Here is a 16,213-nt window from a genome sequence, read left to right as displayed (position 1 = left end):
CATGGGGTCCTCTGAAAAATGTGTTTTGTTCACAAAATCACCAAGCTAAAATGGTTTTGCAATGGACTAACACATTATAGGTATGCGGCTGAAATTCATCTCACCGATATCGGATCAAACTGTTAAGGAGGGTAAAACGGCTCGGTTTGAGCTTGAACTGTCCCATGACAGTGTACCAGTGACATGGCACAAAAATGAAACAAAATTGCATCCGAGCAGAACTGTACTTATGCATGTTGATGGAAAGAAACATATACTAGAAATCAAGGATGCTACTCTAGATGATACTTGCCAAATAAAAGCAGAGGCTAAAGGATTGGCGACAACAGCAAACCTGACGGTGCTAGGTAACTTTTTATGTATATGATGGTGGTGGTAAAATAAGTGGTCTTGAAATCTGTAATCTAGTGAACATTAACTAAACAATAATCATATAAAACAGTGTTTTAGTCCACAAACTACATTACTGGTTCTCTAAACATTTTTTACTTTTTACATTTGATTTACTTTAATATAGAGGGAGATGCCTACTTCACAATTAAACTGCAAGATTACACTGCAGTTGAGAAAGATGAGGTCAATCTTGACTGTGAGCTCAGCAAAGATGTTCCTGTGAAATGGTTCCACAATGAGACGGAAATTAAAGCCTCCAAGATGGTTACCATAAAAGTTGAAGGCAAACGAAGAATCCTAAACATCAAAAAAGTTGAGGAGAAAGAAAAAGGATTGTATGTTTGCGACTGTGGAACAGACAAGACTTCGGCCACCATGAACATTGAAGGTCAGTGTTTAAGGTTATGGTCATATGGTCACTTTTTTTTTGCTCTAAATTGCTCTACAAAAATGCCTGGAATGTTTTTTTTTTCAGCTCGTGACATCAAAGTGGTGCGACCCATGTATGGTGTTGAGCTCTTTGATGGTGAGACAGCACGTTTTGAGGTGGAAATCTCTGAAGATGATGTCCATGGCCAATGGAAACTGCAAGGAGAAGTCCTCACATCATCACCGGTAAGGCTACTGAAAATATTTTAAATGGTGACAAGTGGAACATTTGCATGAACAACTTAATTGTATTTTTATCTTTGTGGCAACAGGATGTTGAAATCATTGAAGATGGAGCTAAGCACATCTTAACTTTGTACAACTGCAAAGTGTCCCAGTCTGGAGAGGTTTCATTCCAGGGTGCCAATGCAAAATGTTCTGCCAATTTGAAAGTGAAAGGTACATCATGCCTAAATTGTATGCAGCTATTGTTGATTCTCAGTCAGTGGTTCTAAAAACTTTTTTCTGCAACCTGCAAACTTAATCAATCGAATGAAAAGTGTGGAACTCCTCAGTTCTGAGGGAAACTACCAATTATTTTTTTAGGCTAGCTTCCTAAATACATAGATACATAATTAAATTCTGTAATTTTTACTGATCTACTATTTTCTAGACTGCTGTTTTATTTAATTATTTGGAATTAACTAGACTGCTGCTTACATACATTGCAATATACCAGTAAGTTATTGAAGTGAAACAACTGAAACACTATCACAAATTAATGTTAACACAATCATTATAATGAGTTAATTAGTTAAATTTATAAATTGTGGGTGTGTGTACATTTTAATTATTTAATTTATTTAAATCTTAAGGTTTTTTTTTTTTTTTTTTTGCAAAAGAGCACAGTTTGAGAGCCACTCTTACAGATTATTGGATATGTTCTTCTTCTTTTTTTTTTTTGCAGAGCTTCCCATTACTTTTGTAACACCTCTGGCTGATGTGCATGTATATGAGAAAGATGATGCAAGGTTTGAGTGTGAGATCTCAAGACAGCCAAAGAGCTTCTGTTGGTTGAAAGGATCCCAGAAGATTACACCTGATGATAAATTTGAGGTACTTCAGGAGGGCAAAAGACACATTCTAGTGGTCAAATCTGCTTTCTTTGAGGATGAGGATAAGTACTTGTTTGAAGCTGAAGACAACAGAACGTCTGCCAAACTTGTAATTCAGGGTAAGGGGGAGAAAATAACACATTATTTTAAAAAGAGTTTGTCATGTTTTTTTCCCCATCAAATTTAAAGTGAAGACTACTGCCAGATTGAATCATGTGCTTGCATATTTTGCCAGGCATCCGTCTTGAGTTTGTCAGACCCATTAAAGATGTCACTGTTAAGGAGCGTGAGACTGCAGAATTCAGCATTGAACTCTCTCATGAGAAGGTTCAAGTCACTTGGTACAAGAATGACGTGCGTTTGCATCCAAGCAAAGTGGTGCACATGTCCGAGGATGGCAAGATCCATACTCTGTCCTTCAAAGAGGTGTCTATTGATGACACATCTCTCATTAAAGTTGAGGCCCTTGGAAAAACGTGTGAGGCAATGCTCACTGTACTTGGTAGGTGTTAAAAAATTGGACACTAATTATAGTATCTTAGAGTAGTTAGTATAATTAATTACATTCAATTTCCTCTTGTATATCAACAGAGGGAGAACCTTACTTTACTACCAAGTTGCAAGACTACACTGCAGTTGAGAAGGATGAGGTTGTCCTAATGTGCGAAGTGAGCAAATCATCTGCTCAGGTGAAATGGTTCAAAGATGGCAATGAGATCACTCCCTCTAAGAATGTCCTCATCAAGGCTGATGGAAAGAAACGTATCCTGACAGTAAAGAAGGCAGAGAAGGCCAACATTGGCGATTACGTGTGTGACTGCGGCTCTGACAAAACAACAGCCAAGCTCAACATTGAAGGTATGTACTATTTGTGTGTTTTGTTTTAAATTCTACATATATATTAATAGATTCAATTGATAAAATCACTATGAACTACTATGATCTAGTCTCTACTCCACTTCTCTTCCTTTCTCTGCAGAACGTGATATTAAGGTTGTCCGTCCACTGTACAGTGTGGAGGTCACAGAGACAGAGACTGCTCGCTTTGAGACAGAAATCTCTGAGGAGGATGTTCATGGAAACTGGAAACTCAAAGGAGATGGCCTGCACCAGTCACCGGTAATTTGTGTTGCTCCAAAATACCAAAGAGTGATTTCTCAATAGCATATTAGCATAACTTACAGATGCTTTTTGGATATTTTGATGTTTATCAAAGCTATAATTAGAATGATTAGTTAATTAGAATAATTTAATTTCAAATAGAATCATTATAATGAATTGTATTAAAGGAATAGTTCATGCAAAAATGCTAAGTCTGTCATGTACACAATTCATGTTGTTCTAAACTCAAATTAATTTTTAATAAATATTGCATAATAGTCTTCACAAAAGCACCATACAATTAAAAGCACACATACCAAAAAGTATTAAGTACTTATTGTGCACTATATGTGATGGATAGATTTAATCAAAAAATCAAAAAATAAAGTTACTTGTGGCGTAGAACAAAATGTTACATTTAAGGTGAACTGTTCCTTTAAGAGCTTAATGTTGGGCTAAATTGTGTGGTTTTATTTGAATTACTGTGAATTGTTCTCTGTGCTAAAATTTTCTTTCAAGCACGTTTTTTCTTCTTCATTTATTAGGACTGTGAAATTAAGGAGGAAGGCACCAAGCACATGCTTATCCTTTACAATGTCCGCATGGATATGGCTGGTGGTGTAGACTTCAGTGCTGCTAATGCTAAATCAAGTGCTCAGCTCAGAGTTAAAGGTGAGAGCGATAAATACGATTCCTTCTTTGCATATTTTGGATACGCCAGAGAAATTGTATATCAGTGGACAGACTAGAAACAATTTGTGTTGAGTCACAAGACAGATGATATGTGCTGCTTTAGAATACAGTATGTGAATTAAAGGCAGTTAAATTAGTCTGCCACTGCAGTTTATCATTAGCTCGTAAATTACTCTGACAGATGTCATGTAGTGATAACAGGGTGTGAAAAGCATTTATTAGGGCAGGGATTAATGTTTTACAGATAGGTTTGGCAGCCAAACAATTTTTTGTTGTGTTTTTTAATACTCATGCTTTAGAAACAAGCTGGGGGCACTGTTATAATATGCCACCCCTTAACGATGATGTGGGATTTTTTTGTCTATTATAATTTTACATGTAACATGTAACATTCTCCTTTTCTTGGAAAATTCCAGTAGGTTGATTGACAGTAACAGATTTCTGAGCAGGGTGTCATTACAGGGGTGGGCTAGTGGCCAATCAGGTGTTGCGGTTATTTTAGAATCTGCATGCCATATCTAGAGAGTCTCTGTCAGTGATTGGCAGAGGCTCAACAGACCTACCTCCAATTTTTTTTTCTGACCATATACATCTTAAGGAAACTCAATATGCAAATGAAGTAGGCCCCCAACGCAAGTCCCTCTCTTGCTGAATCCCACTTGTTCTGGAGGCTAACGGGCTCCTGAGCAGTGGCCTGTTGTCAGCGGGAAAGCGCTATGTGGATTTGTAGTTAAGGGATTACCAGTGTCTCTTGGAACTTGGAGGTGACTAACAATGTCTTCTCCTGAATCCAAAGCACGAATGATAGGACTCTTGAGGCCTCTCAAGGATGTAACTGTGACAGCGGGAGAGACTGCTACCTTTGACTGCGAACTGTCTTATGAGGGCATACCTGTGGAATGGTTCCTTGGGGGTACAAAGCTGGAACCAAGTGACAGAGTAAGTGTGCTTGTTGTCCTATATAAATGCATGTCTTTTGTGGTTTTGGGGGAAAAAAGGGTTGGTGCCACTTTGTTGTGTATGCAATAATTGAATCATACCTGAATTAATCAATTCAAGATGGTCGCTCTAACCCTTTAGGTGATACACTGCTAATGGGATACCAGTACATGAAAATCAATTGTGGTAAATTGTGTTTAACCTCTAGGATTAAATACATATTTAACAACTGAAAGACAATTTATTTTTCTGCATATTGCATGATAGTTATTTACATTTGTGAGTTAAATGCTTTCCTCATATAAGGACCTGGGGGATCAGGATACCAGTTGAGCATTTGATCCGGGTTTTGAGATAACACACAGGGGTATTCTGCTCTGCAAGCGTTCCTCTGGTTATTTTTAACTGCTTCAACTTCAAGACTCTATGTGCAGTGGCAGGTGGCAAGAGGCCTTTTTACAGTCATAGCTTGTAAATACATGTAGCAATGTTTTGTTAAAAGCATTTAAACATGTTTGCCATGTCATTTGCAATGTGTGTGAGGTAGATCTTCAGTAATGACCTATTTTACATTATACTTTTATCTTACTGAGTGTTGTGTAGCAAATGGTTTTGGTAAAAGGCCATACATTTAGGTGATGACAGCTGTCGTTCAAGATGTGTTTGTATTCCTGATATGTTTGTAATGATAACTTGATTCTTAGTACAAATTAACCCTAATTTTACCAGTTGTGTTTATTTTTGGACATATAGATATTTTGATTTCAGTGTATACTTTCTAGCTACTGCATTGTATTCAGGAAAGCACTCATATTAGGTTTACCAATATACATTAATTTTATTTAATTATCATTTTGCTATTATTATCACATACATACATTATAATGTTGTTTAACAGAACTAAAGGTATTTAATATATATGTGAAAGCTTTTAGAAATTGTACTGAACAATAAAATATTTAGCTACAGAATGCTTGAATTGATGATTTAAGATTAAAAACAATATATATATTTTTTATTTTTTATTTCTATTGATAAATTAAGGAAGATGTTAGTTGTAAACAAATCATATACAACAGTGTTCAATCTTTTCATTCATCTTAGACAATTTAGCCTTTTTTGAAGTTACACAAGCCAAATGTAGGAGTGTATAAATTGGCTCCCAGGGCACATATTTGGGTCAGTAGAGGTGTGAAATTGAGAACAGTTCCTAGTGCTCAGCTGCTGATGTCTATTGCAGAGGGGCAGTAAATAGCCTCCCCCACCCTTGACACGGCAAGGGGGATTGATTTATCAATTGATTCGCACAGGTGGTGACTCGGGCAGAAGGCAGAACTCACACGCTGACCCTTAGGGATGTGAAGCTGACAGAAGCAGGAGAAGTAAAACTCACTGCAAAGGACTTCTTGACACAGGCTCAACTCATTGTAAATGGTGGGTGTCATTTGTTCACTATAAAATGTAGATTTACTGTAATTGCACTCTCTTTACTAACAAGCATCACATGCATTTTTTTAATCGGCCTGACATGTTTACATTCAGGGGTAAGTAAATATCTATCCATAATCTAGCTCTAGTTCTCAATAACACAAAACATTCTTAAACATGTGTAAGAAAGTGTCTTTCGCTGTTTAAAATAAAGATATAATAAGCCTATCTTAAAATATTAGCATTCTAAAGTATAACTGTATTGTTAAAAACAGTGAATTGCAACAAAAAAAAATATATATTTAATTTACTGCACAGAGCCTCCAGTTGAATTTACTAAACCTCTGGAGGACCAGACTGTGGAAGAGGAAGCCACTGCTGAACTAGAGTGTGAAGTCTCCAAAGAGAAAGCAGAGGTCAGGTGGTTTAGAGATGGACAAGAAATTCGCAAAACCAAGAAATATGACATGGTTGCTGATGGCCTTAAAAGAAAACTTGTTATCCATGACTGCACACTTGATGACTCAAAGACATATACCTGTGATGCTAAACAGTTCAAGACTTCAGCCTTCTTAAATGTTGAACGTAAGTCAATCAGAATGAAAAGGAACAAAAAATAAATAATTCAAATTGTACTTGTAATGAAAAAATAAATAATTGAATTTGATTACCTTTTGATTTTCAGCTCCGCATGTTGAGTTCACAAAGCCACTCCATGATGTTGAGGTCAAAGAGAAGGAATCTGCCAGATTTGAATGTGAAGTGTCTCGTGAAAGTGCAAAGGTTGGTTGTCTAAAATTCAATTAAGTTTTTTTATTAATCACCTTAAGCCTTTTATTCTTCTCTTTTTGAACTGACATTTAAACTTATTTTATCAGTAATTCATAAGTTAAATGTTAGAAATTCTGTTATGTAATATTGAATGTATCTTTGAATGTTATGTATGAAATTGAATTTATCTGTATATTCCATTGTCCTTTTTGCATAGGTTCGCTGGTTCAAAGATGGCAATGAAATCAGAAAAGGCAAAAAATATGAGATGATTTCTGAAGGAGTAAAACGTATTCTCATCATAAGCAAGTCTGTATTTGATGACGAAGCAGAATATGAGTGTGATGCCAGGACCTCCAAATCCTCTGGAATGCTGACTGTCGTTGGTAAATTATCCTGTTTATTTGTACTCTAAACAGACTTCAACAGCTTACTTTGAACAGTAGACTGATTTGCTTGATTTCTCTTACAACAGAGGAGGAGACTAGATTCACAAAGAACTTGGCTAATGTTGAAGGCACTGAAACCGACAGTGTTAAACTGATTTGTGAGGTCTCCAAGCCCAGTGCGGAGGTTTCATGGTACAAGGGTGACCAAGAGTTGCCTGAAGTTGGTAGATATGAGCATATTGCAGATGGAAAAAAGAGAATCCTCATTATTAAGGGCCTCCGTATGGATGATGCTGGAGAATACCACTGCAAACTTCCGACCTCACAGACTACAGGGAACCTGAAGATTAATGGTGAGACTTTATCTTGTCCCTGAAAATTTACTTCATATTTTTTACCTATAAACTTTATTCCTTGTTTCTATAAACGTGCTCCATACTTGTGATTACCATTTTTCGTACTTTTTTTCTTAACCTTTTAGAACTTGCTGCTGAGTTCATTGCCAGGCCTCAAAACCAGGAAGTGGTTGAAGGTGAAAAGGCACAATTTGTGTGCTCAGTCTCTAAAGACACATATGAAGTGAAATGGCTCAAAGGAGATAAGGAACTTCAGTCAAATGACAAATATGACATTATTTCTGAGGGCAAAAAGAGAGTTCTTGTTATCAAAAATTGTGAACTCAAGGATGAGGGAGGATTTGTAGTCCTAATTGGAACCACAAGAGCCTCAGCTGATTTGACTGTGCTTGGTATGTGCAGCATGTTGCAGTTTTATTAATTTTTTCTGAGAAATGCTGACAGAAATATGAAAATTCTGATATTTTGCTGTGTTTTATTACAGAAAAGCTCAGGATTGTCACTCCTCTCAGGGACATAAAGGCAAATGAAGGACAAGAAACTGTCCTCAATTGTGAAGTTAACACCGAGGATGCAAAGGCCAAATGGCTAAAGAATAATGAAACATTATTTGAAAGTAGCAAGTTCATCATGGTCCAGAAGGACAATGTATTCTCTCTGAGGATCAAAGAAACCCACAAATCAGATGAGTCCAACTACACCATTACACTGACCAACCAGCGTGGTGAACATGCAAATAGCTCTGCCAACCTTACTGTACAAGGTATGACATACACGGGACTTAAGTTGCAAAAATATTGACTTGGGCTCCAAAGTAGAGAATCATGAACAAATGTCTATATGTCTGCCAGGAAAATATTTTCTCTGAATACTGCAACTGTGTTTATATAAAAGGCAATCTCTCATTAACCATCTGCCAAATATATATATATATATATATATATATATATATATATATAATTTCCCATTGAGTGGGTATTTAGTGGACTGTTTTGAACAATTAGTTTAACAGTAAAGGGGTATTATAAAATATATTTAAATATAAAATAACATGCTTATATAGTCATATATTTCTAATAAATATGATATTAATTGTCCTGTAAAAGACTTTATATAACTAACCTGCATAATATAGTGACTATATCTTATAGTGGATTTGAGACTTAGACTTTGTTTCAAAATCACATGCCTAGTTAACTTACCATACACCTTAATTTCCACAGAGGAAGATCTTAGAATCATTGTTCCTCCTGAGGATGTTGACACACAGGAGAAAAAGACCATCATCTTCTCATGCAAGGTGAACAGACCAAATTTGACAGTACAGTGGATGAAGGCAGGTCAGGAAATCACTCTTAGCAAGAGAATTCTATATCGTGTGGACAAGGACAAGCACACTCTGACCATTAAGGACTGCAGCCTTGCAGACGAAGGTGAATACACTGTAGTTGCTGGTGCTGATAAGGCCACGGCAGAACTGATCATTAGCGAGGCACCCACTGATTTCACCACTCAGCTCAGAGACCAAACAATCACAGAGTTTGAGGATGCTGAGTTCACTTGTGAACTCTCCAAAGAGAAGGCTGAAATCAAATGGTACAGAGATGGCAGGGAGATCAGAGAAGGACCCAGGTATGATGCATTGTGTTGTCCTGAGTGCTTTTTAAAGGGTATTTTTGTTAGGTTGAGGATTCTTAATATGCATTTTATGTGTATTTTTAAGATTCCAATTAGAGAGAGATGGCAAAACATGCAGACTGCGTATAAAGGAGTGCAGACCAGATGATGAGTGTGAATATGCCTGTGGAGTGGATGACAAGAGAACCAGAGCCCGTCTTTTTGTTGAGGGTAAGTTTGTTTCAGTGTCTATCAAAAACCTGAACATATCACATAATTTTAAAATTTGTGATTTCCAGGTGTATGAAATCTTAAATGGTCTTTATGACTTTTTCACCTCTTTAGAAACCCCTGTGGAGATTGTCAGACCACCCACAGATGTGTTTGAGCCCCCAGGCTCGGATATTGTGTATGAAGTTGAGCTCAACAAAGACAGAGTTGAGGTCAAATGGCTGAGGAACAACATGACCATTGTCCAAGGTGATAAGTACCAGATGATGAGCGAGGGTAAGATTCACAGGCTTCAAGTGTGTGAAATTAGGCCACGTGATCAAGGCGAGTACAGATGCATTGCCAAGGACAAAGATGCCAGAGCCAAGCTTGAGCTTGCTGGTAAGACATCATATATATATATATATATATATATATATATATATATATATATATATATATATATATATATATATTAGAAATTAAATATTTTATAAGAAAAGCACAATCACATTCAATGCATGTTTACAATGCCCTGGTGTTTCTACACAGCCATACCAACAATTAAAACCTTGGATCAAGACCTGGTGACAGATGCTGGAAAGCCATTTGTTATGGCAGTTCCTTACAACGCTTACCCACATGCTGAGGCTGAGTGGTTCTACAATGAAATCAGTCTGCCAAAAGACAATATTCACACTTCTATCGACAGGACAGAGTACAGGCTAAAGGACCCTAAGAAATCAGAGGAAGGCCGCTATAAAATTATCATTCAGAACAAACATGGAAAAGGAGAGGCTTTTATAAACCTAAAAGTTATTGGTAAGTTATTTTCATTGTACATCATTTTGTTTTAGTAATACATCCCAATATTGTATTGTTGTTTAAAAATATTGCTCTTTTCTCAGATGTTCCTGGGCCTGTGAAGAACCTTCATGTTGTTGACACTGCTGACGGTGAGGTCAGCATTTCCTGGGAAGAGCCTGAGAGTGATGGTGGCAGCAAGATCTTGGCTTATGTGGTTGAGAGACGTGATATTAAACGGAAGACCTGGACTCTGGCCACTGACTGTGCCGATAGCACAGAGTACTGTGTAACTGGCTTGCAGAAAGACTCCAAGTACCTCTTCCGTGTCTGTGCACGCAACCGAGTCGGAAGTGGACCCAATGTTGAGACAGATAAAGCTGTTCAAGCCAAGAATAAGTTTGGTAAGTAAAAAATATCTGAAAGTCAAGTGTTTGTGCACCCTAGCCAATGATTCTCAATTTGTTTTTTAATTGTACACACTCCAGATGTTCCTGATCCACCACAGAAAGTTATTGTTGTAAATGTCAACAAGTTTAGTGCCACTGTCTCTTGGGAACCACCACTGTTCGATGGTGGATCTGAGATCACATCATACATTATTGAGCTACGTGATAGAACTTCTGTGAACTGGGCTCCGGTCATGGTGACCAAACCACATGATCGCACAGCTATCATTAATGATGTTATTGAGAACAAAGAATACATCTTCCGCATTAAGGCTGAGAACAAGGCTGGAATTGGCAAACCAAGTGCTGCCACTAACCCAGTGAAGATCATGGACCCTATCGGTGTGTAAAAAATCCCAAATATCATTACTTTAGCACACATGAAAGCTTTTACATGTAATATGTGTATCCAATGTTTTGATTCACAGAGAGACCAAGCCCTCCGCTGAATTTGACACACTCTGAACAGACCAAGGATTCCTGCCTGTTGACATGGGAGACTCCCTTAAAAAATGGAGGCACAGCGATCACTGGCTACGTCATTGAGAGATGTGAAGAAGGCACAGACAAGTGGCTTAGATGCAATGCTAGGCTTTGCCAGGACCTGCTGTACAGGGTAAGTGTGCTAGCTTTTCAATCTTTGCCAAAGACCAACCTGAAATATATGCTTTTTAATGCTATTTAAGCATAGGAAACATCATTTTTGGGACAGTCAATGTTAGACTTTGAATTTGGCTTTCAATTTTGAGATTTCAGTATTTCCCCTATTCTAATGTCTTGTTTGCCTGAAATAGTGAACTACCTCCTAGTGAACTGACTTTTCTTGAAAGAGATTTTGTCTTTGATTGTTATAGTGCTTATTGGTATGTTTCGAAATGCTTGATTAAATTATTTAAAAATTTCCACAGATGTCAGGCCTGAAATTTGGAAAAAAATACAGCTATAGAGTACTAGCTGAGAATGCGGCCGGGCAGTCTGATCACTCAAACATTGTTGGACCTGTGTTGGCAGATGATCCACACTGTAAGTGATTTCTACATTATTGCACCCTACAGAACTTTTTGATATATCTGAATCTTCAAGTCAAATCAAGTTGCTTACTACATGATTTGCTTCTCTTGACACAGTTGCACCCACTCTGGACTTGAGTGCATTTAAGGATGGTCTGGAGGTTATTGTCCCTAACCCTCTTGCAATTCGTGTCCCTATCACTGGGTACCCGGTGCCCACAGCAAAGTGGACGTTCAGTGAAAATGTGCTAACGGCTGGTGAACGTGTGTCCATGGTTACAAAGTCAACCTTCACAGAGCTCATCATAACCCCAAGTGTGCGTCCTGACAAAGGCACATACTCCTTGATGCTGGAAAATGATGTGACCAGTGTCTCAGGAGAGATTGAAGTTAATGTCATTGGTACGCACAATATTTTATTATAGTCATGTATACATCAGTTTACATTTCAGAAAGGAAGAAGTAAAGAGTTATACTTTTTTATTCTGCAGCATCTCCAAGCGCACCAAAAGACTTAAAGGTTGCAGAAGTGACCAGAAAGCATGTTCACCTGATGTGGGAGGCACCTGATCATGATGGAGGCAGTCCGATCGCTGGCTACCAGGTTGAGAAGCGTGAGGTCTCCAGAAAGACCTGGGTGAAGGTATAAACATTAACATATCTTTGACCATTAATTTCTGTGAACTGTTTTGCGAACTTACAGTGATCTGTTTCCTTGTGCTTATGTAATTTTAGGTGATGTCAGGTTTGCAAGACCAGGAATACACAGTCACAGATGTTGTTGAGGGAAAGGAGTACTTGTTCAGAGTTATTGCCTGTAACAAATGTGGCCCTGGAGAACCCGCCTATATTGATGAGCCAGTGAATGTGTCTTCACCTGCAAGTGGGTTTCAATACTAATAAGAGATTAGTCAGTGTTAAATATTCACAATGTCAAAAGTATGAAATACCCCATAAATTCATGTGTTGGTGCGTGTGATTCACAGCTATACCAGACCCACCAGAAAACCTTAAATGGCGAGACAAGTCTGCTAGCAAGATCTTCTTGTCATGGGAGCCTCCCAAATGGGATGGTGGAACTGCAATTAGAGGTTATATTGTTGACAAATGTCAACGTGGCACTGACAAGTGGGAGCCATGTGGAGATCCAGTACCTGAGCTTAAGTGAGTGATCATTTCAAATGTATTTTTTGTAAACTGAATTGAGGTGCATACTTGCAAAAGTGAAAATAAATTACCTCTACAAACAGGTTTGAAGTGACTGGTCTCATTGAAGGACAGTGGTATGCTTATCGTGTGAGGGCTTTGAACAAACTGGGTGCCAGTAGGCCTTGCAAGGCGACAGATGAGATCTTGGCTGTTGATCCTAAAGGTACTTTATTAGATTATGCTTTCACATTCTGAGACATTATGACATTATGATTGAGGTTAAGCTCAATGTTTGCTTGCTTTTCTTACCACTTTTATAGAGCCTCCAGAGATTCAACTAGATGCAAAGCTGCTGGCTGGCCTGACTGCTAAAGCTGGCACTAAGATTGAACTTCCTGCTGACATCACAGGCAAACCAGAGCCTAAAGTCAAATGGACCAAGGCTGACCTAGTCCTGAAGCCAGACGACAGAATCACAATTGATACTAAACCTGGCCACTCAACACTGTCCATTGCTAAGACCAAGAGGGATGATACAGCTACATACATAATTGAGGCAGTCAACAGCAGTGGGCGTGCAACTGCAACTGTTGATGTCAACATTCTAGGTTGTGTGACAAAAAATAATATATATATATATATATATATATATATATATATATATATATATATATATAATGGAAAATAAGACAGAATTAAAAAAAATAATAATAATTTTGAGCTGTTATTATTTCGATTATATTAATATCTAATCTTTGCTAACTCCATTTAGATAAACCTGGTCCACCAGCTGCCTTTGATATCTCTGAAATCACCAATGAGTCCTGTTTGTTGGCCTGGAATCCTCCAAGAGATGATGGTGGATCAAAGGTGACAAACTATATTGTTGAGAGGAGAGCTGCAGACAGTGAAATTTGGTACAAGTTGTCCTCCACTGTGAAGCAGACCACATACAAAGCCACCAAACTTGTGGCTTTCAAGGAGTATGTCTTTAGGGTTTATGCTGAAAATCAGTTTGGCGTTGGTCCCCCAGCAGAACATGCCCCAATAATTGCCAGATACCCATTTGGTATGTTATTTAATGCTGCTTCAACAATTCCAACACATTTAGCCTAACTGTTTACCTGAATTATTAATTAATATATATATGTTCACAATATCTTAGATACCCCTGGTCCCCCATATAAATTGGAGGCATCTGATATTGCAAAGGATGCGGTAACTCTGTCCTGGTATGAGCCTGATGATGATGGTGGAAATCCTATTACTGGATACTGGGTAGAAAGATATGAGCCTGACCATGATAAATGGATCAGATGCAACAAGCTACCTATTAGGGACACAAACTTTAGGTATGTATGGATGTCAATTCACACTAGTATGCCATTGTTGTGTGTCATAAACTTGTTTGTTTGTATTTTAATATGTCTGAAATACAAATTTGCTTGCAGGGTAAAAGGCCTGCCCACAAGAAAGAAGTACAAGTTCCGTGTTTTGGCAGAGAATCTTGCTGGGCCTGGCAAACCAAGCAAAGAGACAGACCAGATTTTGATTAAAGATCCAATTGGTAAGATTACCATTTGATTAATATTCTTCTTTGCCTATTTCACCTACAAAATTTCATACTGTATGATGTGAAAATTTCTTTTAGATCCTCCATGGGCTCCTGGTAAGCCAACTGTTAAAGATGTGGCCAAAACATCTGCTTTCCTGCAATGGACAAAACCTGAACATGACGGTGGTGCAAAGATTGAGTCTTACACCATTGAGCTCCTCAAGAGCGGAACTGACGAGTGGGTTCGTGTAGCTGATGGTATCCCCTCTCTTGAGCATTTCCTGAGAGGATTGATGGAGAAGCAAGAGTACTCATTCCGTGTCAAGGCTGTCAACGCAGCAGGCGAGAGTGAACCTAGTGAACCAAGCGATCCAGTGCTCTGCAAGGAGAGACTCAGTAAGTCACACTGTTAAAGATAAGAATTCTGTCTTCATTTATTTATCCTCCTGCAGTTCCAAACCAATATGACTTTCTTTCTTCAGTGGAACATAAAAGAAGAATTTAGTCTTAATAATGTAGTCTTTTTCATGCAATTTCAATAAATGGGGAGATTTCATACGTCAAACACAAAGGGATTATAAATGTCTTTATAAAAATAGTCCATATTATGTTTACTAGTCTTCTGAAGGCATGCAACATTTGTGTGAACAGTCACCAATCGCTATTTTCTCTCATTATTTACACAAAAGTAATAATGGGCAGGATATTCTTGACATTCTTAATATTATTCTTTTGTGGTCATATGGAAAGTCGTACGGGTTTGGAAAAGATTGGGAGTGAGTAAATTATGGCAGAATTTTAAGTCTAGCATTAACCATTGTTCTAACATTTAAACATTCAAGTGCATGATTCTTTATACAACATTTTCTAATGATGATCCTCCTGTAGATCCTCCATCGCCACCAAGATGGCTTGAAGTAGTTTCTAGTAGCAGGAACAGCGCTGAATTAAAATGGACAGCACCTGAGAGAGATGGTGGCTCTCCAATCACAAACTACATTGTTGAGAAGAGAGATGTCAGACGAAAAGGCTGGCAGGCTGTGGACACCACTGTGAAGGAGCTGAAGTACACTGTCACCCCATTAAATGAAGGGGTTCTCTATGTGTTCCGTGTTGCTGCTGAGAATGCAGTTGGACCCAGTGAATTTTGTGAACTTGTAGACTCTGTTCTCGCCAAGGATACTTTCAGTGCGTATTTAGTCCTCCGTATTGCTTATTTCATCCTTTTGATTTGTTGATATTTAGTATATAATTTGTCTCGCATATACTTTTTTTCTTCACAGGTACCCCTGGACCTCCATATAATCTGACCATTACAGGTCTCTCCAAGACTCATGTTGACCTGAAATGGGATGCACCTAAGAATGATGGTGGAAGACCTGTCTTGAGGTAGTTATGTACATATGGGCATTGTAGCAGTTGATTGTTATTTTAACATTTAGCAGTTGTTATTTTAGAATTCTTCATATACTATTATAGTGTTTGTTAATATTTTGAATTGAGCTTTATTTTATATTTTTCTTTTTAATTGATTACTTAATGAGTTTGTATTGTTATTGTTATTTTATATATATTTCAGTTTTAGTAATTTTAGTACTTCAACTTATTTTATTTTAAGTTAGTTGCCAAGGCAACATTTCTAATTTTCATTTTAAGTTTTGTAAGTTAAAATTTTCATCCTATTTTTATTTTATTTCAGCATTTAACTCATTTTTAATTACTTGAATTATTAATTAATTGAATCATGCTGTAAAGGCCAATTCACACTGCACCGACAGACGCAGACCAACGCAGATTGTCACCAGATTACAGCATGTCAATTTATAGACATTCTCACACCAATTTAGCATGTTCAGTCAGCGAAA

General features: G+C 37.7%; 1 protein-coding gene across 9 annotated transcripts in view; it reads left to right on the top strand.

Annotated features, from left to right (window-relative positions):
* ttn.2 (titin, tandem duplicate 2) overlaps positions 1–16,213 on the top strand; it is a 162,197-nt gene that overhangs the window by 71,002 nt on the left and 74,982 nt on the right. For 8 of the 9 annotated variants that reach the window (XM_079617482.1, XM_079617481.1, XM_079617480.1 and 5 more), the window contains 36 exons: positions 518–781; positions 869–1,008; positions 1,095–1,221; positions 1,730–1,996; positions 2,113–2,379; positions 2,469–2,735; positions 2,857–2,996; positions 3,524–3,650; positions 4,468–4,610; positions 5,921–6,044; positions 6,357–6,623; positions 6,724–6,821; positions 7,027–7,195; positions 7,285–7,551; positions 7,680–7,946; positions 8,039–8,317; positions 8,778–9,186; positions 9,278–9,402; positions 9,517–9,783; positions 9,934–10,203; positions 10,290–10,589; positions 10,674–10,976; positions 11,063–11,250; positions 11,543–11,657; positions 11,762–12,046; positions 12,136–12,287; positions 12,380–12,527; positions 12,631–12,808; positions 12,895–13,016; positions 13,114–13,401; positions 13,566–13,862; positions 13,959–14,145; positions 14,245–14,360; positions 14,445–14,744; positions 15,237–15,536; positions 15,632–15,737. In XM_079617482.1, coding sequence (XP_079473608.1) covers positions 518–781; positions 869–1,008; positions 1,095–1,221; positions 1,730–1,996; positions 2,113–2,379; positions 2,469–2,735; positions 2,857–2,996; positions 3,524–3,650; positions 4,468–4,610; positions 5,921–6,044; positions 6,357–6,623; positions 6,724–6,821; positions 7,027–7,195; positions 7,285–7,551; positions 7,680–7,946; positions 8,039–8,317; positions 8,778–9,186; positions 9,278–9,402; positions 9,517–9,783; positions 9,934–10,203; positions 10,290–10,589; positions 10,674–10,976; positions 11,063–11,250; positions 11,543–11,657; positions 11,762–12,046; positions 12,136–12,287; positions 12,380–12,527; positions 12,631–12,808; positions 12,895–13,016; positions 13,114–13,401; positions 13,566–13,862; positions 13,959–14,145; positions 14,245–14,360; positions 14,445–14,744; positions 15,237–15,536; positions 15,632–15,737 — 7,669 coding nt within the window. Of the gene's footprint in view, positions 1–80; positions 348–517; positions 782–868; positions 1,009–1,094; positions 1,222–1,729; positions 1,997–2,112; positions 2,380–2,468; positions 2,736–2,856; positions 2,997–3,523; positions 3,651–4,467; positions 4,611–5,920; positions 6,045–6,356; positions 6,624–6,723; positions 6,822–7,026; positions 7,196–7,284; positions 7,552–7,679; positions 7,947–8,038; positions 8,318–8,777; positions 9,187–9,277; positions 9,403–9,516; positions 9,784–9,933; positions 10,204–10,289; positions 10,590–10,673; positions 10,977–11,062; positions 11,251–11,542; positions 11,658–11,761; positions 12,047–12,135; positions 12,288–12,379; positions 12,528–12,630; positions 12,809–12,894; positions 13,017–13,113; positions 13,402–13,565; positions 13,863–13,958; positions 14,146–14,244; positions 14,361–14,444; positions 14,745–15,236; positions 15,537–15,631; positions 15,738–16,213 lie in introns of all 9 variants that reach the window. The other variant, XM_079617474.1, reaches the window with a different exon arrangement.

Source organism: Phoxinus phoxinus (assembly GCF_949152265.1).
Source record: "Phoxinus phoxinus genome assembly, chromosome: 7".
Classification (NCBI taxonomy): Eukaryota; Metazoa; Chordata; class Actinopteri; order Cypriniformes; family Leuciscidae; genus Phoxinus; species Phoxinus phoxinus.
Note: the sequence above shows the minus strand (reverse complement) of the source record. Positions and strands in the feature narration are given on the sequence as shown.